This window comes from Staurois parvus, unplaced genomic scaffold (assembly GCF_062004578.1).
Source record: "Staurois parvus isolate SC_StPar_1 unplaced genomic scaffold, SC_StPar_1.0 ptg001049l, whole genome shotgun sequence".
Lineage (NCBI taxonomy): Eukaryota > Metazoa > Chordata > Amphibia > Anura > Ranidae > Staurois > Staurois parvus.
In genome coordinates, this window is record NW_028318845.1 from 498,354 (window position 1) to 522,819 (window position 24,466).

At 42.6% G+C, this 24,466-nt stretch overlaps 1 protein-coding gene across 1 annotated transcript; it reads left to right on the forward strand.

The window, feature by feature from the left end:
- Positions 1-2,476: 2,476 nt before the first annotated feature.
- Positions 2,477-21,594, forward strand: LOC149440894 (class II histocompatibility antigen, M alpha chain). Its single transcript, XM_089658003.1, has 5 exons — positions 2,477-2,959; positions 7,267-7,524; positions 10,437-10,718; positions 14,790-14,918; positions 21,355-21,594. The coding sequence occupies exons 1-5, from the start codon at positions 2,872-2,874 to the stop codon at positions 21,366-21,368; spliced, it is 771 nt and encodes a 256-aa protein (XP_089514129.1). The 5' UTR covers positions 2,477-2,871; the 3' UTR covers positions 21,369-21,594.
- The last annotated feature ends 2,872 nt before the right edge of the window (positions 21,595-24,466 follow it).

Consider the following 24,466-nt stretch of genomic DNA (forward strand, 5'->3'; position numbering starts at 1 on the left):
TCAGATCAGATTGTTGTTCTCTTTTATTGCAATGTTTACACCTAAACTGTTGTTGTAAGGCTCCATGTACACGGGAAGTTTGGAAAACACTTCTGAATGGTGGAAACTGACTGCTGGAAAACGTAGGTTAAGAAACGTTTGTTTAGATGTGTTTGCATACTGTGTTTATGTGCGTTTGCGTTTAGAAGCATTTTTTAACCACTTGACCTCCAGAGGATTTACCCCCCTTAATGACCAGGCCTCTTTATGCTACTCGGCGCTGCACTAATTCAACTGATAATTGCGCGGTCATGCAATGCTGCACCCAAACAAAATTTACGTCCTTTTTTCACACAAATAGAGCTTTCTTTCTGTGTATTTTGATCACCTGTGCGCTTTTTATTTTTCACGCTATAAAACAAAAAAAAGGCCAAAAATTTTGAAGAAAAACAATATTTTTTACTTTCAGCTATAAAAAATATATAGTAAACTCAAAGTTGGTTATAAATTTAGGCCAAAATGTATTCTGCTCCATGTTTTTGGTAAAAAAAAATCCCAATAAGTGTATATTGATTGCTTTGTGTGGAAGTTATAGCATCTACAAACTATGGTATAGATACTGCAATTTACGCCATTTTTTTGCTATACAGCGCTGCGCTAGTTTAACGGACAATTGCGCGGTCATGCAATATGGTACATAAATGAAATTTACATCCTTTTTTTCCCACAAATTGAGCTTTCTTTCAGTGGTATTTGATCGCCTGTGCTTTTTTTTATTTTTTGCGCTATAAAAAAAAAGGCTGACAATTTTGAGGAAAAAAACACAATATTTTGGACTTTTTGCTATAAAACATGTCCAGGAAAAAAAATTTAAAAATCAAATTTAGTCATAAATTTCTGCCAAAATGCATTCTGCGACATGTTTTTGCTAAAAAAAAACCCCAATATGTGTAAATTAATTGGTTTACGTGAAAGTTATAGCGTTTACAAATGGCGGGAAAGATACTGGGATTTTTAGGGTTTTTTTTATACTAATAATGGCGGCAATCAGCGACTTATGGCGGCGATCAGGGACTTATGGCGGGTTCAGCAACTTATGGCGGGACTGCGGGACTGCGGTGGACATTCTGACACTGGGGGGGTACTGACTTGGGGTCACTGACATCCCCAGTAACACCAATACAGTGATCAGTGCAAAAAACAAAACACTGACACTGTACTAATGGCACTGGGGAGGAAGTAGTTACGTTTATTTTTCAGGGAAAGGGTTAACTGTGTGAGGGGGAGTGTTTTACTAGGGGGCGGGGGTGTGTACTGCAGGGGACACGGCTGATCGGGAGAGAGAAACTCTTCTGTCCCGATCAGCTTGTCCTGGAGCTGTCGGGGAACTGACAGAAAGTACAGCTACTGCAGCTGTGCTCTCTGTCAGCGATTGCCGCCGATCGCTGAGACATAGCCGGTAATGACCGGCTGTGACCCGGCGACTGACATCCGCGGCTGTGATTGGCGGGACAGGTAGGGCGGCGGCGCGCCTCATGCGCGCCCCCTACCTGTTTACAAAACACACGTTTTTGCCCAGCCGTGCCGCCCTGCCATCGTATTTATACAGGGGCTCGGCGGCAAGTGGTTAAAGATAACCTCAGGAGACCTTCCCAAATGCCCAGAATGCACTGAAAAATAGTAAAAATTAACTATTTCAGACATTTTGAGAGAAATAGAGAGAGCAGAAGCAGAGAGAGCAGTATGTGTTGAGATTTCCTGTCTTTTCTGATTGTATTCACTATGGATCCCATCATGAGCATAATGCGGCGCGTTCTACCATTCTTTCCTTCACGCAAAACCTGGAACTGACTGCGCTGGTGTACCAGGTCCATTTGAATACATGGAAAACGCTCTGCATGCATTTGTGACGATGTAAAAAGGCTCTGGACAGCATCTGGATATGGAACAGTTAAAAAACGCTTCTAAACGCAAACGCTTATAAACGTGGTTAACCGCGTTTACAAGCATTTGGTGTTTGAAACGCTGATAAAATCTACTCCTGAACGCAAGTTTGGTGCGTTAAAAAAAAACGACTGTAAACTCAACTGCCTGTAAATGACATAGTGTACATGGACACATAGGAAGACATTAGGGAGAGTTCAGGGGCTGCTGAAAAAAACGCAGAAAAGCTCCTAAACGTGAGTTTATCAGCTGCAGTGTACATGAGCCCTAACTCTGTTCTGAAAAAAATGGGCTTTGGCCTTTAATAAAAATTTACAATAATTAAAAAAAAAAATTAAGTAATCAAGAGGCATATGAATTTATTTCCAGCCTGGCTGCATCCCAGTTATCAATGAAGAGATTTCGTTGGGCTTTAATTCTGCACACGCTTGTTTAGTGGTAACTTCAAATAAACGTCTACCTAGCAACAAGTGACATAACAGCTAGGAGTTCTGCTATTGGCTAGAAGTTGTATAATATGTAGCAATGGGTGTTGCAGTTTGTTCCACTGTATCAGCTACAATAAAATTCTTCATTATAGAATATATCGGAGTCTGGACTGCTGAGCTCTATGAGGCCCTATGAATAACATTGGGGACTACTGCACACATGAAGGGAAGGAGAGCTGCTGCTGATCACATTGGCTACTCCATTGTTCTGGGATCTGAATGCTGGTGGTAGTTAGTCACATTCTACTGGACTTGTTCTGTAATGTTGAAGACGTTTCGTAGCTTCTCCAAGTCACTTCAGTTCTGGATGTCACCCAACCGGATGGGAAGAGACTCGTCTGATAGCAGCGCTCATCCCCGTGTTATGTCCTCCAGGATCTGAATAGAAGTTGGACTGGACCTGAAGATTCCTGCTGGAGAAGCTCCAATAATACCACTGAGCGGAACAAGTTCTGGAAACATGCTCACCCCGGGATATCGGCGACCAATCAGGATCATCTGTGCCGTGCTGCTAGCACTCCCCCTGCTGGTGGCACAGGGGCAAGAGGGTAATTACTAAACTGGGGCCATTGGAGGTACAGGCCTGCACACACAATGCACCTAAAGTTAGAATGCTAAATAGAATATTGGGGCTTATTCACCTCTTAAATTGTGTTAATCTGCCTAGATTGTGTAAATGTGTACAATATAAGGACACATAAATAACAATTGTTCTTTATGTGCCCTGTTCCCATACATGTGCGGTGGTGTGCATTGCGTAAAAATGACAGCTTGTGTGCCTTTTTTCACCAAGCAACTCAATGCGTGTTGTGCGCTGCAGCGCATTGCAATGGTGCTGTGTATAAAGTTGAATGATTTGTTTTTTTGGGACATTTCATATAAGCTGAAAAAGTATTGTTGTAAGGAAACGCTCCAACATTGCACACACCAGCATTGGTCCATTATCCGGAGCATAATCCATACCAATTGGTATGAATGAGCCCTTGGAGCAGGGGTCTCCAGACTTCAAACAAAGGGCCAGTTTACTGTCCTTCAGATTTAATGGGGTCGGACTGTGGCCAATGGAAGCTGGAAATATTGCCAATGGCTTGGTGGTCAGAGAGAGTACATAGCACACGAAGTCAGTAGGAGGGGGAATAGTGCCCCATCATTGGTATCAGTGGGAGGAATAGTGCCCCATCATTGGTATCAGTGGGTGGAATAGTGCCCCATCATTGGTATTAGTAGGAGGAATAGTACCCCATCATTGGTGTCCGTGGGAGGAATAGTACCCCATCATTGGTATCAGTGGGAGGAATAGTGCCCCATCATTGGTATTAGTTGGAGGAATAGTACCCCATCATTGGTATCAGTGGGAGGAATAGTGCCCATCATTGGTATTAGTAGGAGGAATAGTGTCCCATCATTGGTATCAGTGGGAGGAATAGTGTCCCATCGTTGGTATCAGTGGGGGGAATAGTGTCCCATCGTTGGTATCAGTGGGGGGAATAGTGTCCCATCGTTGGTATCAGTGGGAGGAATAGTGTTTCATCGTTGGTGTCAGTGGGAGGAATAGTGTTTTATCGTTGGTGTCAGTGGGAGGAATAGTACCCCATCATTGGTATCAGTGGGAGGAATAGTGCCCCATCATTGGTATTAGTAGGAGGAATGATGCCCCATCATTGGTATCAGTGGGAGGAATAGTGCCCCATCATTGGTATTAGTAGGAGGAATAGTGCCCCATCATTGGTATTAGTAAGAGGAATAGTGCCCCATCATTGGTATTAGTAAGAGGAATAGTGCCCCATCATTGGTATTAGTGGGAGGAATAGTGCCCCATCATTGGTATCAGTGGCAAGAATAGTGCCCCATCATTGGAGTCAGTGGGAGTAGTAGTGACCTATCACTGGTATCACTGGGAGGAAGAGTGCCCCACAGGGGTGTCCCTAGGCAGGTGTGGGGGGTGCGCGCCGCACCGGGTGACACCTTTTGCATGGGGGTGACACTGGACCCGCTCCACCAGGGGAGGACTGACCGAGGGCCCGGGGTCACTGCAGGGCCCCATGAGGGGCTCAGTCTGTCCCTGTAGGTACTGCTGCTGAAAAAAGCATGCATTGAGGGGACAGACAGTGAGGCAGGCACTTCGGACACCTCTCCTCCTCCGAGTTTCAGCAGAGGGGCGGGTCCTCATCCCTGCCACAGGTGCTGAAGACGGAGAGCTGGAGGGGTGGGCAGAGTATGCAGCAGGTCAGTGTGCAATCCCCCAATCCTAGTGGCAGCACTGCAGTGTCATGTAGTAGGTAGGGGGGAGAGAGAGAGGGGAGAAAGAGGGCAGAGAGAGAGGGGGTGTCACCAACCCTAAGGACTCCACTGGTGCCCCATCATTGGTGTCAGTGGAATGAATAGTGCCCCATCATTGGTGTCAGTGGGAGGAATAGTGCCCCATCATTGGTATCAGTGGGATGAATAGTGCCCCATCATTGGTATCAGTGGGATGAATAGTGCCCCTTCATTGGTGTCAGTGGGAGGAAAAGTGCCCAATCTTTTATATCAGTGGGAGGAATAGTGCCCCATCATTGGTATCTGTGGGATGAATAGTGTCCCATCATTGGTGTCAGTGGGAGGAAAAGTGCCCAATCATTTATATCAGTGGGAGGAATAGTGCCCCGTTGTTTTTGTCAGTGGGAAGAATAGTGCCTCATAGTAATGGGAGGAACAGAGCCCCAAGGGCCAGATAAAGGCAAGCAAAGGGCCCATGGGTCACAATTTGGAGTCCACTGCCTTAGAGAGTCATGTCATGGCCCATCCACATACCATTAGGTTTGTGTTATGTTTCATTGCTGTGGGTTTTGTGGGGGCAATACAATGCTGTAATACATCACATCTCTCTGTTTAATATTTAATTTTTAATACATTGAAATTACACAAATTGACATATGGTGCAAATTGGACCAGTAGGCACATTGCTTTGTCCATGCACTGTCCAATTGGGCTGGTGTGAATGAACCCTTAGTCAACAGCTTTAGGGATCAATCACGCCATACCAGGCATCATGAGCCGTGTTATTAGGCACCTTGATGCAACGCTCTGCAACACGTTGTAGATGTGCAGTGAAATGCAAAATTATATGCATCCCAGTGCATTTACAGTGCGCTGCTACACACCTGGGGTATACTGTACCCCAACACATACACACATATGCTGTGTGCATTGTTCTGTGCTGGAAAAATAGGGTAGGAACTTTTTTTCCTGCATTGATCATTTATTTTCAATGGGCCACCTAACGCAGTGCTTCTCATTGCACAAAAGGCTGTGCGTTGCAGTACGTTATAGTTAAAGCAGAACTAAATCTATGACCTAGGGATCAATCAGTGATCTAGGGATTCATCAATGATCTAGGGATTCATCAGTGACCTAGGGATCCATCAGTGACCTAGGGATCCATCAGTGATCTAGGGATCCATCAGTGGCCTAGGGATCCATCAGTGACTTAGGGATCCATCAATGACCTAGGGATCCATCAGTGATCTAGGGATCATCAGTGTTCTAGGGATTCATCAGTAATCTAGGGATCCATCAGTGGCCCTAGGGATTCATCAGTGACCTAGGGATCCATCAATGACCTAGGGTTCCATCAGTGATCTAGGGATTCATCAGTGACCTAGGGTCTCTTCAGTGAGCTAGAGACTCGTCACTAACCTAGAGACTCATCAGTGATCTAGAGACTCATCACTAACCTAGGAACTCATCAGAAACCCAGGAACTTATCAGTAACCTCTCTCATCTGTGACCTAGAGACTCATTGGTGACTCACCAGTGACATAAGGACTCATCAGTGACCTAGGGACCCATCAGGGGCCCAGGGACTCATCAGTGACCTAGAGGTCAGAGGATGAAATGACAAAGTACAGTGGGGGACACTCACAGAAGTTCTTAATGCCAAAGAGAATGATGAAACAAGGAAAGTCAGAGACACGGCCTGTTGCATAAATGTGAATAATGGCTCTTCTCTTGCAGGTCATTTCCAGTAGGATTTTTGTTTTGTGGAGACTGACAGGGTCTCTTTACCCCCTTTCCTACCAAGCCCCCACGCCCAGGGTCTTTACACCCAGGGGGCGGAAAGGACTGCCCCATCACGTGACTACTGTGATTAGCTGTCACAGTGGTCACATGATCAGGGTCAAGTTTAATAGTCAAAAGCTTACAGAGAATAATATGGTAGCTGTATGATGGTGAGCTGCAGAGACTCTTGTGAGCATGGTTGCTAGGATGAAAGTCACCAGGACAAGCACTATAATTTGTCATATTAACCCCTTTATGACTGTCCAACACATATGTACAGCAGCAAAGGGTGGGTTTGCATGTATGTATCAGTGGTCAGTCAATGTTCTCCCTGCACGCTCCCAGCACAAAGACCAAGCTGATGAAGCCAGCTCACAGTCCAGGCTAAAGGTCAGAAGCCACTCAAACACTCCCTGCACTTGGTGGCTCTGGACCATCTTTCTGATAGTGACATCAATGGTCTACATAATGTGCGTTGGTATGACCCCCTGTAGTCTCCATCAGGTGTGCATGTGACAGGGTGACAACGCAGGAGCCCAAATGAGAGTAAATGTCACCCAATAACAGGAAGTGCCTGAACCTCATGGCAGGATCATCAGGGATTATTTTAATGAAAGTTGATGTTCTAAAAAAAACTGAAAACAACTTATGAATTTATATTGACCTGCTACTGCTTATATGAGATTTATTGATTTGTTTTAGAATTGCTTTAGTTTGTAGGTTGGTTGAACTCAGAAAGTTTTTACTAATCTTAATTTTATATCACTTCATTTTTTCTTTGCCTGTGCCCCCTCCTTCTTTTTGTGTCTCCTAGCTGACCATGGGTTGAGTCAGGTGCTCTTCTGTCAGCCTAAAACATCGGCCCCGGGGCTCCTGAAGATGTTTGATGAGGACCAAATGTTCAGCTACGACTTCAGCAATCGGACCTCCTCCGCCTGGCTTCATGACTTTGACCAATGGAGCGATCAAGCCTTCCCTAGTGCAGCGAACATTTCAGCTAATTTGTTTCTTTGTAGCAACCTTCTTGATGCTTTAACTGAAGGACTAAAAGACATTATGCCGGAAGCCAGAGGTGAGTGTCCATACTGTCCTGTAGGCTGCATGTAGGCAGCATGTTCTTTGGGTCTAATAATTAGTCGTATCCAAGAGTGTATATGGGCTTCTGAAGTCAATTTTTCCTTTTATTCCTCAATACAGGCAGACAAAAAACACATAGAGGGGTAGTTATAATAGTGTCCCATAGCAATTCACACATTGAAAGTGCATGTACATTCATCCTGTGAATCGATATTTGGCCAGTTCAGCAGTAGCCATTCCTGTTTGACATAAGTCAATCCACTTTTGTTGAATGGGAATGTTGGGAAACTTTTGTAGATCAGGGGCTGCAGCCAATTGCTCGCAGCTGCTGATCAGTGCATGCTGACAGCGCCCTTTCTATCCCATCCAGGGGCGGACTGACAACTCATGGAGCCCCCAGGCAATAGGGGATCATGGGGCCCCTGTGTACTTGCCCAAACTCAAAAAAGCCTATATAAAAGGTACCAGGGGCATCTAATGGGGCCCCCTTACTGACCCCTGGCCCTCAGGCAGTGCCCGCGTTTCCAAATGGTCAGTCTGCCCCTGGTCCCATCCTTCATTTATAGAAACCATACTACAGCTTCTGTGAATAAAAAAAGAGATCTATGAATGGAGAAGGGAGACCTTTCATTCATCTGCCCATCCTCCATTTATAGATCGTATAGTATGGCTTCTATGAATGGAGTAGGTGGTCAGAAAGGATGGATGTAGTTAGCACTCTCGATGAGCGCACATGACAGGTCCCACATATCTATTAACCTCTGCGGCATTAGAAGATTAGAGCCGCATGGGTAGGGGCAGCTGGAGGAGGAAGATTTCAACTAAAGCAGGAGCCAGCAGCACAAGGGACACATCCCATTGATAGTAAGTAATGTCGCCTGTGCTGATTTTTTTTATTGCTGACTAAAATTAGGTGTTAGGCAGATCACATGAGGTGGGTCACTTGTATTATTCCTTTTATTGTTATTATTCTATTAAAGCAAAACTCCTTTTATAGGGCGATCTGCTTTAAAGTGCAACTCAAAGGTTTACCCACCCACTTTTCTACCATCACCTCCCAAAGCCCTTCTGGTATTTTTTATTAATGAAAACAAAACATACCCCTCCCTCCTAGATTGTAAGCTTCCAGGATCAGGGCCCTCCTATCCCTCTTGTATTGAACTGTATTGTTGCTGTATTGTCTCCCGTTATATTGTAAAGCGCTGAGCAAACTGTTGGCGCTATATAAATCCTGTATAATAATAATAATAACAATAAAAATAATATACAAACTTGTACCTGCCGTCATATAGCTGGTCTGGTGACGTCACCTACAGGAGCCTCCTCTTCTTTTTGCAGCAGAGGCAGGGGGTGGACATTCTTTCAGGACTGAGCAGCACTTTTTTTATTTAATACACTACGAAGAGGGTGGCTGGAATCTATAGAAGGAAAATTGTTCTACTTTAAAGTGATAATAAAGTCTTAAAAAAAAAAAATAAATAACAAACATGTCATATTTACGTCCTCTGTGCAAAGGTTTTGCACAGATCAGCCCTGATCCTCCTCTTCCCAGGTCCCCTGCTGGAGCTTCTGGCCCCTCCCTCCTGCTGAGTGCCCCAGAGCAAGCAGCTTGCTCTGGGGGCACCCAAGCAGGCACGCTCCTGAGCTGAGGCTCTGCGTATCCACACACAGAGCTGTGGCTCGGTTTCACCCTCTCCCTCTCCTGATTGGCTCACTGGTTGTGGTTGAAATCAGCGGGAGCTAATAGCTCCCGCTGCTGCCTCAGGCAATCAGGAGTGAGAGTCCCTGAAGAGCAGAGGCTCTCGTGAACATTGCTGAATTGATTGGGGGTTCAGGTAAGAATTAGGGGGGGGAGCTGCTGCACACAGGTTTTTTACTGTCATGCAGAGAATGCATGAAGGTAAAAACCCTTCAGCCTTTAGAACCACTTTAAAGGCCCAGTTTAAAAAAAAAAAAGTCATATTTACCTGCTCTGTGCAATTGTTTTGCACAGAGCAGCTCTGATCCTCTTCTTCTCGGGTCCCCTGCTGGTGCTCCTGGCCCCTCCCCTGCCAATTGTCCCCATACCACGCTACTCGCTATGGGGTCACTTGTGTGTGGTCGCTCTCTAGCCCTGCGCTCTGTGTCTATAAAACACACACAGTGCAGCTCAGCCCCACTTCCTCCTCTATAGTTGTGATTGACAGCAGTGGGAGCCAATGGTCCCCACTGCTCTGTCTCAGCCAGTGAAGAGAGAGAGAGACCCGGGAGAGCCACTGATCCTGTGCACATTGCTTTATCGAGATTGGCTCAGGTAAGTATTAGGGGTGGGGAAGCATACAGAAGGGTTTTTACGTTCATGCATAGATTGCAGGAAGGTAAAAACCCTTCGGCCTTTACAACCACTTTAACTATTAATGGCTAATCTAACTTCTCTATACATTGTTATTATTATTATACAGGATTTATATCGCACCAACAGTTTGCACAGCTTTACAAAATGAAGGCAGACATTACATTTGCAATACAATTTGGTACAAGAGGAAACAGAGGGCCCTGATCCTGGGAGCTTACAATCTAGGAGAATGTCATAGAATGTCAACAACAACTAGCTATATGTTGACACTGGATATATAGTATGTTAAGCAAAGATGACCGCTGTTAATCTGCTAGGGGAAGCATTGTGTATTGCTTGGTGCCATAAGAGCATGAAAGCCTCTTCCATCATGAAACATGATATGCTTTAGTTTTTTCATTGAGAGGGAAAAAAGAATCACTCTTGACATACGGCCAAGTTCTTACTCCTATTACTGTTCTACAACTACCCTGAATGCACCATTTTTGTAGTGGAAGAGCAGGAATTTCAGACAAAATGGATCCAAGGATGCAGAAACAAACAGCTCTTCATCTTCTATGCTTTATGTTTAGGTGGTACTCATACGATGGTGTTCACAGCACATCCCCTCCGAATCGGGAAGCCCAACACATTGATCTGTTTCATCAGTGACGTGTACCCCCCTGCACTGACCATCACTTGGAGGAAGGACGGGCAAGTTTTGTCAAGAGAGCCAGTCTCCCCTGGATACTTCGCCATGTTTGATGGGAGCTTCCAGGCCTTCTCTTACCTCAACATCACCCCTTACTATAATGATATCTATTCCTGTGCTGTGCAAGTGGCGGGTGATAACAGGACTATCGTCAAATACTGGGGTCAGTATAACAGTCATGCTATATATTATTTCAGCTTGTTGATGACGACTTACCTTTATGAAGTAATCTGTGGTCATCAGTGTCCGATTTATACTTGCTGTTCCCCTAGGTCAACTATCTTGTGCCGCTTCTCTTCTACCCCAACTGGCTAGTGTTATTATCTCACTAAAGAGATTGATGTCATAGTCACATAAATCAAGCCATGGCTGGCATGGTTGGGGGAAAGGGTGGAAAAGGACAGTTAGTGAGATAATCCTTTTTAAGTGCTCTATAGTGTACACATATAATCCTCCAAAAAATGAATAAAAATCCATAAAAAAATTCTACAATCTTTCATATATCACCTTTATGTGTCCATAAATAATAAAGTCAATCAGAAAAAAATCATCCAATAGAAAAATTCATAAATCCTTCCGCAGAGCCCTCCGTATAGGACAGGGGTGGGCAAACTTTTTGACTTGAGGGCCGCAATGGGTTCATATATTGGACCCGGGGGCCGGACCAAGAGTAGATGAATGATGTGTATGTGTCATCCATAGTAAGTATAGTAATATTCCCCCATAGTAAGCATAGTAATTAATCCCCCATATAGTAATTCATCCCCCATAGTAATTAATCCCCCATATAGTAATTCATCCCCCATAGTAATTCATCCCTCATAGTAATTCATCCCCCATAGTAATTAATCCCCCATATAGTAATTCATCCCCCATAGTAATTCATCCCCCATAGTAATACATCCCCCATATAGTAATTCATCCCCCATAGTAATTCATCCCCCATATAGTAATTCATCCCCCATATAGTAATTAATCCCCCATATAGTAATTCATCCCCCATAGTAATTCATCCCCCATAGTAATTCATCCCCCCTATAGTAATTCATCCCCCCTATAGTAATTCATTCCCCATATTAATTCATCCCCCATATTAAGTCCCCAAGTCCCCCCTGTGTCAATTTACTTACCTTTGCTCCGCGCGTTCCTCTCGCCGTGTTCCCGCTCCGTTCCGGTCTTCAGGGCGGACTGTGAGAGGAGCCTAGCTCCCCTCACGTTCGTCACGCTGCCCCGCCTACACACATCCTGACAGCCATCCTGACAGTATCACGCTCCGCGGGCCGGATTAAAAGGTCCGCCGGGCCGTATACGGCCCGCGGGCCGTAGTTTGCCCATTGCTGGTATAGGATGTGCACCTCAAAACAAAAGAGAACTCAATAGTGCATTATCCTTAAATAATAAATAATGCACTATTGAGTTCTCTTTTGTTTTGAGGTGCACGTCCTTTTTGGAGCTATACGGAGGGCTCTGCGGAAGGATTTATTAATTTTTCTATTGGATTAATTTTTTCTGATTGACTTTATTATTTAAGGATACATAAAGGTGATATATTAAAGATTGTAGAATTTTTTTTATGGACTTTTATTCATTTTTTGGAGGATTAAATGTGTACACTATAGAGCACTAAAAAGGGTTATCTCACTGATTGTTACTTTCAAGGGTGAAAGGAAGACCTTTTGGTATAGGTTTTATGGGATATGATTGTTTTGGATACCGAGTTATAATTATTTATTTGGAAAGGGACAGTTAGCCTTCTCAGTGTCAGTACATCTGGAACCTACAACTGGAAGTTCTGTTATAGGTATAAAGGACCCAATGTATCCCAACCACGGCATCACCTGCCTCTAGTTTGCATGTTCTCCCTGTACCTGCGTGGGTTTCCTCCGGATGCTCCGGTTTCCTTTCACACTCTAAAGACATGCTGGTAGGTTAATTGGCTCCTGTCTAAATTGTCCCTAGTATATCAGAACAGTAAAATAATTAACGAGCGCTTGGAGATAAATGGTAAGCAGCTGGCATAAAAGGTACAAACCCCAAACCTTCACACTATAAATAATAATAACATATGCAGCGCTAAAAAGAGATGACTCATGAATCATAAATCTGATAAAATATGAATATGAATAAAATCAAATAAGATGAGTGGTGGCTAAAGTGCTTAAAGTGAAAACAACGTCCTCAGATAATGGTTCAATTGTCCCAGTAAAAAGGTGCAAAAGTTGTCGACTCCGTGCTCAAAGGTGGGTAAATATTGTGCACTCACCAGAAAGCGCATAATGTGCGCATTTGAGTTGTTAGACCACTCCTGGTACTAGAAGGCTGAAGCAATGTGGGTCATCTAGCAGGCTGTCACTCTGGTAGGGATGCACCTTCCTCTAACCAGCAGGGGGACACCAGACATCCAGCAATAGTTGGCATAAAGCTAATCCAGACTCCTCAGACTAGGACACTCAAACAAGATATCCACCTTGAAAAGGGGGGGGCTCGACCAAACAGCCCACCCCAAAAAAGCACTGATAGTGTAGTAGGTTCATAAACTTTTATTAGAGCATAGTGAAATCAACTCACATAGGGTATCCCAGAAACAAAGATGGCCGCCGGCCTCCACGAGGTGCGGGGCGGCGTGACGTCACCGGCTAGGCTCCACTCTGACGCGTTTCGTGTGGACGAGCACTGGTCAAAAGTCACATGTTAGGATTAAGGGCTAGTGTTAGGGTGAAATGTTAGGGTTAGGATTAAGGGCTAGATGACTGCCAGAGAGTGTAAAGTTGCATCATCAAAGTTGCACTACATGAACGGAACTGTCATACTTTTCTATTAGCCCAAAAATGCGACTTTGGACACATAAAGGATCCTGCACTACTTTGATGCGACTTTGATGCTACATGAGTTCCAGAGAGTTTAAAGTCACATCAAAGTCACATTTCATGAACAGAACTGTCACACCTTGCATACCAGCTTTGAAAGCACACGTGGGCGGATGTGACGTCACAAAGGGGAATGCCTTCCGTATAATGAATGTGGACAAACCATGTCATGACAATAGCCCATGCTTTAAAGAGTAACTCCACTTTTGTCGAGAAAAAAAATTCCAAGAGACCTGTAGAAGGAGCAGTAAGCTCAGAGTGCATAAACTGCTGTAACATCGGTCCTTTTCCATTGTGACGTCACATCTGCCCATGTGTACGCTCCAAGCTGGCTCTGGAGATGTCTTCAAGGGTGTCTGTCTACACGGCATCCTGGTTCCATTCCTTCCATCCACAATGGCTAGGCGTTTCCTATAGGACGGGAAAGAGCGACGGTGTCTTTCTTTTGTGATGAGCAATTATTTCCACTACTGAGTTTTTGTTTCACTTTTTGAATAAAATTACTTTTACTACTGCACTTAGGTGGCGCTTCTCTTCTTCCTCTTATCTGCAGAAAAACAAACCGCTATTGCTTCAGAATAACGAAAGGAATCTGCAAAGTTTGTTAAAATCCCTACATTGTAGATGGATCATTCAGAGGGGAAGGCTTTTTCTCAACAAAAGAAGAGTTACTCTTTAAAGCATGGGCTATTCTTATGACATGGTGGGGTTCATTTACTAAACCTGGAGAGTGCAAAATCTGGTGCAGCTCAGCATGGTAGCCAATCAGCTTCTAATTTCAGTTTGTTCAATTAAGCTTTCACAATAAAACCTGGAAGTTGATTGGTTATTATGCAGACCTGCTGCAGATTTTGCATGCTCCAGTATTAATAAATTAACCCCGGTATGTCCACATTCAATAAACTGAAGCCATGCAAATATTTGTTGCCACCTATTCAATTGAGCAGAGAAGCAAGACATGCTAGGTGCTTCATTTGTTGTAACAAGGATTAGGATTAGATTAGAAATCCTGTAGAGTTTAATTCCTAAATAAATTAGAATTACCCCCCCCAATAATGTTTTATTGCTCTGGGGAAAACCCTTCTTTGGACTCTTCATAAAAGAAGCCATTGGCATGTCTTAGGAGCCCAAATGTCCTCACCCGAAAAATCAAATCCTTATTTTACATTTTTATTACAACTATCTTTATTAGGCGCCTGAATTTAGAGAACGTTTGACACCTTTTAAGTTCTACGTTATCCAACTGTTACACTTTTTTACAAAACGATCTTCTGTCTGTCCCTTTAAAAATCAAGGAACTCTCACTTGTACATGTAGAGTCAGATCCATCTCTATATCTGAACTTCACTTTTAATCTCTGTTTCTAGTTCCGGACTACCCCGTTCCCTCCGATGTACTGGAGAACACATTGTGTGGGTTAGGTTTCGCTCTTGGTATTGTCTTCCTCTTCCTGGGTTTCATGTTCCTCTGTCTTTCGAAAAAACTTCAGGAGACGGGTAAGTTGGGGTCTTCCCGTGCTTGTGTTCAGGAGGAAGAAATTTGTTTCATGTTTTTGAAGTACGCAAAAAATGCAGAGTTCTATCCCACATGGAAGAAAAATATATTTTAAATATATTTAAAAAATATTCTTTCCAAATATATTGACATATATTTGAAATACTATAATTTTGGCCATATTCAATATATATTTCAATAAATATATACTGAATATATATATATATATACACACACCAGGGGCAGGCTGACAACTCATGGGGCCCCCGGGCAATAGGGGATCATGGGGCCCCTGTGTCCTTGCCCAAAGTCATAAATGCCTATGAAAAAGGTACCAGGGTCATCTCATGGGGCCCCCTACTGACCCCGAGCCCTCAGGCAGTGCCCGAGTTTCCAAATGGTCAGTCCGCCCCTGATCAGGGTATAATGATCCCATGTAGCCACACGAGTAGCCACTGCTTCCACCAGAGGATCCTTGTATCTGGAGACATACCCATCCGGTTTGTTGAACCTGGAGGCCAGTTCCACATCCAGCTTCTCCAACCTGTGTCATAGATCCTTAAAAAACCTCCATCCATAGGGACCACTCTTCTGTGTCCTGGCACTGCCAGCTGAGGAAGTCCATCTGCCAATTTTCAACATCTGGAATGTACATGGGCAACAAGGCTGCAGTGTGAAGTTCTGCCCAGGACAGGATCTGATCTACCTAACTTGCCATGGCAGAATTCTAATTCCTCCTTAATGATAGATGTATGCCACTGCCATGGTGTTGTCCAACTGAATCCAGATCAGGAATGCTTCTGGTTCAGCGCAGTAGAGATGGTCAAACTGACTGAAGTTCTCCTCACCAACCCTTTTACAAATATATGTACAAATATATGTTAAAATGTTTTTTTTTTTACATGTTAAAAAAAATCTGAAGGATATATTTAAAAATATATATATTTTTAAAAATATTTTTCATATAGTTTGTAATATATAAAAAATGCATTTCAACATGCAGTGTGTATATATATATATAAATAATACAGCCAAAATTGTAGTATTTCAAATATATGTCAATATATTTGGGAAGAATATTTTTAAAATATATTTCAAATATATCTTTCTTCCATGTGGGATAGAACAGCAAATATAACCTATCAACAGTTATTGTTTTTTCTTGGATGTTGCAAGGTCTTGTTCATACTGGTCCTGTTAGCTTGTGTTCCACATTACAAACAGGGATATGTAGAAAGCAATGCTTTCAAATCAAGCGTGTTATCATATACAAGTCGCAGCACAGTGTGAAAAAAGTGTGACAGGCGTGTTCTGTGCACACCATCTAAATCCTTTCAAAATGCAGCACATACGGCAATATGGTGGCCTAATATACCTTAAAGTATAAGTAAAGGCAACATTTCTATTGTTGGTCAGAGTGGAGAGGATTAGAACACCTCATTTTTTATTGCTGTGTCCCCATTAAAGAGATTAATCGAAAGTGAAAGTAAAAGGAAATCCCAAATTTTGGGTTGATTCCAGAACAGTAATAGAGGGAGAAATCTTCCAATGGGGACCCTACTTCTAGTGACCTTGGGGTCCTCAAGGGATTCCCCTAGTTTGCAGGGATTTCCTCTCACTTCCTGTTTTGGCTGTGGGACAAAAAGTGATGCAAATCTTCCCAATGGGATGCAGATGGAACAAAAAACCCTCCCCGACTCTATTTTAAAATGAAAAGAAAAAAGTTTTGCCTATTGTTCTACTTTAACTGCTTGCCGATTGTATCACTAAGGCTCTGTTCACACCACTGCAGTTTGCTTTTTGTCAATTTTGCTGTGCTTTTCACACTTTTTTCTGCATTTTTGATGCATTTTTTTACGTGTTTTGGATGCGATTTGCATTTTGTTCAGCTCTTTTTTTTTTTTTTAGTGGAATTTTTGTTACTGGGTAGAATAGAAATCAAAATTCAGCAAAAACGCAATACCATGCATTTGAGCAGCTTCTTCATTGAACTCTTATGTAGCAAAAACGCTTCTTTTTCCTTTTAAAAAAGTCCCTGATTCTTTCCAAAAACACAGCAGCTCAAAAAAAGAATCATAGATGTGAACGTGTTCCATAGGAACCCATGTTAAATGGACTGTAGTGCGTTTCTGCAAAAAGCACTAAAAAACACATTTGTGTGAATGGAGGCTTAGATGTACAGCAGCAGCTTGGCATCCCTGCTCTGAATAACGTATCTAATATGTGATGCAGCTCTTTCGGGTAGCGGGGCATATGTGCCCTCCACCTGGCTGTGCTGTGAGTGGTTACAGCACAAGCCAGTTGGCGGGTCCTGGCCAATGATTGATTGCCGGTCGGCAAAGCAGTTGACAGGACAGAGCTCTGTAAATGTAAACACAGAGCTCTGTCCTGACAGCTAGGATGTACCGGTGTTTGCTTCCCTGCAAAGCAGGGTATAAAATCCGGCACATGCCTTAGTAAAAGCAGCACACTAAGCATTGTTAGGTACACAGTTAACCCTTTGATCGCTCCTAGATATTAACCCCTTTTCACCCAGTGTCATTAGTACAGTATCAGTGTATATTATTAGCACTGATCACCGTATTAGTGTCATTAGAGATGTCAGTGGCAGTTAGTTCCCACAAAGTGTCAGATTGCCCGCCGTACAATCACGATCCCAGTATAAGTTGCTGATCCCTGCCATTAGTATGAAAAAAAAAATAACAAAAATTCCAGTATACATCATATAGTTTGTAGACGCTATAACTTTCATGCAAAGCAATCAATATACACTTATTGCATTTTGTTTACCAAAGACATGTAGCAAAATACATTTTGGACACAATTTATAAAAGAATTAGATTTTTTAAAATGTGTTTATTGGACATGTTTTATGGCAGAAAGTAGAAAATATTGTTTGTTTTTCAAAATTTTCGGTCTTTTTTCATATAGAGTGCAAAAAAATAAAACACCCAGTGGTGATCAAATGCCACCAAAAGAAAGCTCTATTTGTGTGAGAAAAATTATATAAATTTTGTTTCTTTTCACCAGTTAAAGTAGTGCAGCGCCAAACTGCAAAAAATTGTCCTGGTCAGGAAGGGGGGTAAAATGTTCCAGAGCCAAAGTGACTAATATGTAAAATTATGTAAACTAAGGAGCCAAGATAATTTTTCTGTGTTCAGTCTGCTATGAGATCATTGGGGTTCAATGGTAGGCGTATGTTGACTATACCCACCCTCTTGACAAATATATATATATATCACAGTGGCTAAGTGGTTAGCACTTCTGCCTGGCAGTGCTAGGGTCACCGGTTCAAATCCCAACCATGGCACCACCTGCCTGGAGTTTGCATGTTCTCCCTGTGCCTGTGTGGGTTTCCTCCAGGTACTCTGGTTTCCTCCCACACTTCAAAGACATGCTGGTAGGTTAATTGGCTCCTGTCTATATTGGCCCTAGTATGTGTATGTATGAATGTGAGTTAGGGACCTTAGAGTGTATACCCCTTGAGGGTTAGGGACTGATGTGAATGTACAATATATATGTAAAGTGCTGCATAAATTGATGGTGCTATATAAGTACCTGAAATATATATATATACATACACACATGTATTTAATGTGTATGCTTAGATCTGTGTTTACCAGCCTACAGCCACATCCTGTCATTGATCTGTACAGGCAGCTGTACACAACACCTCTGACTCCCATGGCTTTCTTTGCCCGTATGAATGATCCCTAATGGTCATACTGCTGTTTTTTTTAAAAAAAAGCTTCCTGTTAGTTACAGAAGTGTACCACGCCTGCACTAAGCGTGTCAGCACCAGGGGCAGACTGACAACTCATGGGGCCCCCCGGGAAATAGGGGATCATGGGGCGCGTGTCCTTGCCCAAACTCAAAAAAGCTTATGAAAAAGGTACCAGGGGCATCTCATGGGGCCCCCTACTGACCCCGGGCCCTCGGGCAGTGCCCGAGTTTCCAAATGGTCAGTCCGCCCCTGGTCAGCATGGCTCCTTGAAGTCTTCATCAGGGTCACATGACAGGGTGACAGTGCAAAAACACAATAGGGAGACAGTTGTCACCTTCCAACAGGAAGTGCCTATACAAGGACATACATGGCAGGATCGCCTGTATTACAGTTTTGTCAAAACTGCAGATTTAAAACAACTTTTGAGATTTTTTTTTTACTGTCTGGTAAACACATGATAATGAGCCCAGAGCTCAACCAGCTTTCAGGGAAATAGTTTAATATAAAATATTTCATGTTTACCTGATGGGTAGTAAGATAAACATTTGTTATATTTTTCATTTTTTCAGTCCTGAACATAATAGGTACAACATGAAAATATATACAAAAAAATTAAATGGTTCCAAAACCAGAAACTTTTTATCTTTATTAAGGTGATAAATATCTTGTGTTTGTATAACCCCCTCATTCCCCCTATACTCACCGGAGTCCTTACTCGATCCAGCACTGTACATGCCTCTAGCGGCTCTCTTTTCTTACCCTGCATTCACAGGACAGAGAGGCAGCAGTGTCAGACATTTGCTCCTACTGGTGTCAATCAAATCCTGTGGGTGCGTGGGGCCAAGCTGGGCTGTGTGTGTCTACAGATACACATAGTCTGGCTCGGGAGCAAGCCCGCAGGTGTACCCCCATAAGAAGCTGCTTTCTGTGGTGGCACACCAAGAAGAAGAAGACTAGATCTCCTTTGGGGGACCCAGAAGAGATGGTTCGGGGCCACTCTGTGCAGTACCATTGCACAGAGCAGATATGTATAACACGTGATATTAAAAGTATTAAAAGACAGCTCTTTGGTCTTCACCATAGTGGAGTTTGGAGTGTGACTGTTTGAGGTTGTGGACAGGTGTCTTTTATACTGATAACAAGTTCAAACAGGTGCCATTGATACAGGTAATGAGTGCAGGACAGAGGAGCCTCTTAAAGAAGAAGGTACAGGTCTGTGAGAGCCAGAAATCTTGCTTGTTTGTAGGTGACCAAATACTTATTTTCCACCATAATTTGCAAATAAATTCTTTCCAAATCAGCCAGTGTGATTGTCTGGATTTTTTTTTCTAATTTTGTCTCTCATAGTTGAGGTCTACCTATGATGCCAATTACAGGCCTCTCTCATCTTTTTAAGTGGGAGAACTTGCACAATTGGTGGCTGACTAAATACTTTTTTGCCCCACTGTATGGGGGACTGTTTTACCTGCCAAAGAGTTTGCATTTCTGTCCAGCCATTCCTGAGATTTACACAGCTTTGCCATACAACACAGCCCTATTTGGCAGGGGAGGAGACCTGAGGTTTTTTTCCATTGCAGCTAAGTAACAGTTACATGTCTTGTCACTCCCCCAGCCTGGACTGGACAGTGGAAGAAGAAGCAGCACACCAATTAGCTCATCTCTCTGCCACTCTGCTCTCTCCTACTATTAGCATGCTCCTTGCACTGGGGCATAACTGAATGGCAAATTGGGCTGCTTCCCCCTGTTCTACTCTGAGCCCTGCTAGTGGCTGATGCCAAGTCGCATTCAGATATGAAACTGCTTGATATACAAAAAAAATTAACAACATATTAATAAAGAGAGAGCTTTTAATGCATGTCCTCATTTCATCCAGTACTGTGCCCATTTGCAGCACTTCTCTCCCATTACTTCCGGGTCTCACAGGCTTTGCCGAGGCAGCAAGAGGTATTGGCTCCCACTGCTGTCAATAAAAGCCAGGGCAGAACTGAGCTCCGCTGTCATTGTCTATGGACATAGGCAGCAGGGCTTGAGAGAGAGCCAGAACCAGTGCCCCCAAAGGAAGCAGCTTCCTATAGGGACACTAGCCAGAGAAGAGGAGCCAGGATCACAGGCAAGGAACCCAAGTAGAGGAGATTCAGGGCCACTCTATGCAATTTTATTGCACAGAGCAGGTAAATATGAAACTGTTTGTTATTTTTTTTAACACAATGTTTGCCTTTACAATCACAAAGAAACAGAGGAAGCCAAAAACTGTCTACATCAGGGGTCTCCAAACTTTAAAAAAAAGGGCCAGTATACTGTCCCTCAGAGTTTAGGAGGGCCGGATTAGGGCCAGTGAGGATAGAAAATGTCCTGGCCCTAGCATCAGTGAGAATAAACATGGCCTCAGGGTTGATGGCCAGTAGAAGTAGTGCCCCATCATTGGTATTAGTGGTAAGAATAGTACACCATCATTGGTTTCAATGGAAGAAGTGCTGCTCCATTGTTGGTTTCAGTGGAAGGAAGAGTGCCCCAAGGGCTGGATAATGGGTAGCAAAGGGCCATATCTGGCCCTCGGGCTGCAGTTTGGAGACCCCTGGTCTACTGGTTGACAGCCTTTTTGTGTCTTTTTGAATATACCACTCTGCTCATCTAGTTTCTAATCTTGGGAATGTTTATGATATGGATAATAAATCTACATTTCTCATAATTGTTCTCCATTCTTTTCCCTACAGATGGATCCAGTTGAATTCAGCAAAATTTCAAGTCATCTTTTTTGAAGATCAAATAGGGCTTGTGATGACTTACCTGCTGCAGTGTCATGATGTTCTCCAACCGTGATGTGGTGGATCTTTTAGTGTCAAACGTACATTTTATATTTAACAGAGAATAACTATGAATTTATGCTTTGCCTGGAGTATTCAACTGAATCGCAAGTGTTGACTCCCTGAAAATAAAAATATACATTGTTTTAATTTTTTTCCTTCCATCTCTTCTTGTTCTTATTTCCTTCACTCTGCTACAGAAGATACGTGTCGGAAGTGTACAAGACTGCAGGGAAATACTTTGTACTTTGACATCTGTGTGACTCAGCGTTTATTACAGCATATTAATACTTTGTTTTCACTCCATGTAGAAAGTGTGGGATTTAAAGAATATGCAGTTCAGTTTTGTGCACCAATTCACAAAAAGAACATTGGGGAACTGGAGAAAGTACAGAGAAGGGCAACCAAACTGATAAGAGGCATGGAGGAGCTCAGCTATGAGGAAAGATTAGAGGAACTGAATTTATTCTCTCTTAAGAAGAGGTGATTAAGGGGGGATATGATCACCATGTATAATACATAAGGGGGGATATGATCTCTATGTATAATACATAAGGGGGGATATGATCTCCATGTATAATACATAAGGGGGGATATGATCTCCATGTATAATACATAAGGGGGGATATGATCTCCATGTATTATACATAAGGGGGGATATGATCTCCATGTATAATACATAAGGGGGGATATGATCTCCATGTATAATACATAAGGGGGGATATGATCTCCATGTATAATACATAAGGGGGGATATGATCTCCATGTATAATACATAAGGGGGATATGATCTCCATGTATAATACATAAGGGGGGATATGATCACCATGTATAATACATAAGGGGGGATAGGATCTCTATGTATAATACATAAAGGGGGATATGATCACCATGTATAATACATAAGGGGGGATATGATCTCCATGTATAATACATAAGGGGGGATATGATCTCCATGTATAATACATAAGGGGGGATATGATCTCCATGTATTATACATAAGGGGGGGATATGATCTCCATGTATAATACATAGGGGGGGATATGATCTCCATGTATAATACATAAGGGGGATATGATCTCCATGTATAATACATAAGGGGGGATATGATCACCATGTATAATACATAAGGGGGGATAGGATCTCTATGTATAATACATAAAGGGGGATATGATCACCATGTATAATACATAAGGGGGGATATGATCTCCATGTATGATACAGAAGGGGGGATATGATTACCATGTATAATACATAAGGGGGGATATGATCTCCATGTATAATACATAAGGGGGGATATGATCTCCATGTATATCACATAAGGGGGGATATGATCTCCATGTATAATACGTAAGGGGGGGATATGATCTCCATGTATAATACGTAAGGGGGGATATGATCTCCATGTATAATACATAAGGGGGGATATGATCTCCATGTATAATACATAAGGGGGGATATGATCTCCATGTATAATACATAAGGGGGGATATGATCTCCATGTATAATACATAAGGGGGGATATGATCTCCATGTATAATACATAAGGGGGGATATGATCTCCATGTATAATACATAAGGGGGGATATGATCTCCATGTATAATACATCAGGGGGATATGATCTCCATGTATAATACATAAGGGGGGATATGATCTCCATGTATAATACATAAGGGGGATATGATCTCCATGTATAACACATAAGGGGGGGATATGATCTCGATGTATAATACATAAGGGGGGATATGATCACCATGCATAATACATAAGGGGGGATATGATCTCCATGTATAATACATAAGGGGGGATATGATCTCCATGTATAATACATAATGGGGGATATAATCTCCATGTATAATACATAAGGGGGGGATATGATCTCCATGTATAATACATAAGGGGGGGATATGATCACCATGTATAATACATAAGGGGGGATATGATCTCCATGCATAATACATAAGGGAGATATGATCTCCATGTATAATACATAAGGGGGGGATATGATCTCCATGTATAATACATAAGGGGGGGGATATGATCACCATGTATAATACATAAGGGGGGATATGATCTCCATGTATAATACATAAGGGGGGATATGATCTCCATGTATAATACATAAGGGGGATATGATCACCATGTATAATACATAAGGGGGATATGATCTCCATGTATAATACATAAGGGGGGATATGATCTCCATGTATAATACATAAGGGGGGGGATATGATCACCATGTATAATACATAAGGGGGGATATGATCTCCATGTATAATACATAAGGGGGGATATGATCTCCATGTAAAATACATAAGGGGGGATATGATCTCCATGTATAATACATAAGGGGGGATATGATCTCCATGTATAATACATCAGTGGTTCATATAGTGAACTCGTTGTAGAGCTATTCACCCTGAGGTCATCACAGAGGACAAGGGGGCAAGCTTTGCCTGGAGGAAAACAAATTTAATCTCCAAACACGGAAAGGTTTCTTCACAGTGAGAGCTGTGAAAATGTAGAATAGACTCCAAGAGTTGGTTCTTGCCAGCTCAGTGGATTGCTTTAAAAAAGTCCTGGATTCTTTCTTGGATACACAGAATATAACTGGATACTAACATTTATAGGTAAAGTTGATCCAGAGAATATCTGATTGCCTCTCGGGGGATCAGGAAGGAATTTTTTTCCCTGCAGGAGCAAATTGGATCGTGCTTTGCTGGGTTTTTTTTGCCTTCCTCTGGATCAACTGTGGGTATAGGATTATAACTTTTTTTTTTAAATGGTTGAACTGGATGGACTTTTGTCTTTTTTTAGCAAGACTAACTATGTAAAGCAACACTAAGCTCTGGTTTAAAAAAACCTATATGTCTGTGCTCTTAAATAAAAAAAATTCTATTGCTCTCATCCTCCTCCAAATCTCCATATCCTTTGCTACTGTGACCCTAATTCCTGTTAGAAGACGGCTACATTAAAGTGTTACTAAACCCCAGACCCTGCGTTCACTGTATCTGGTCTCCC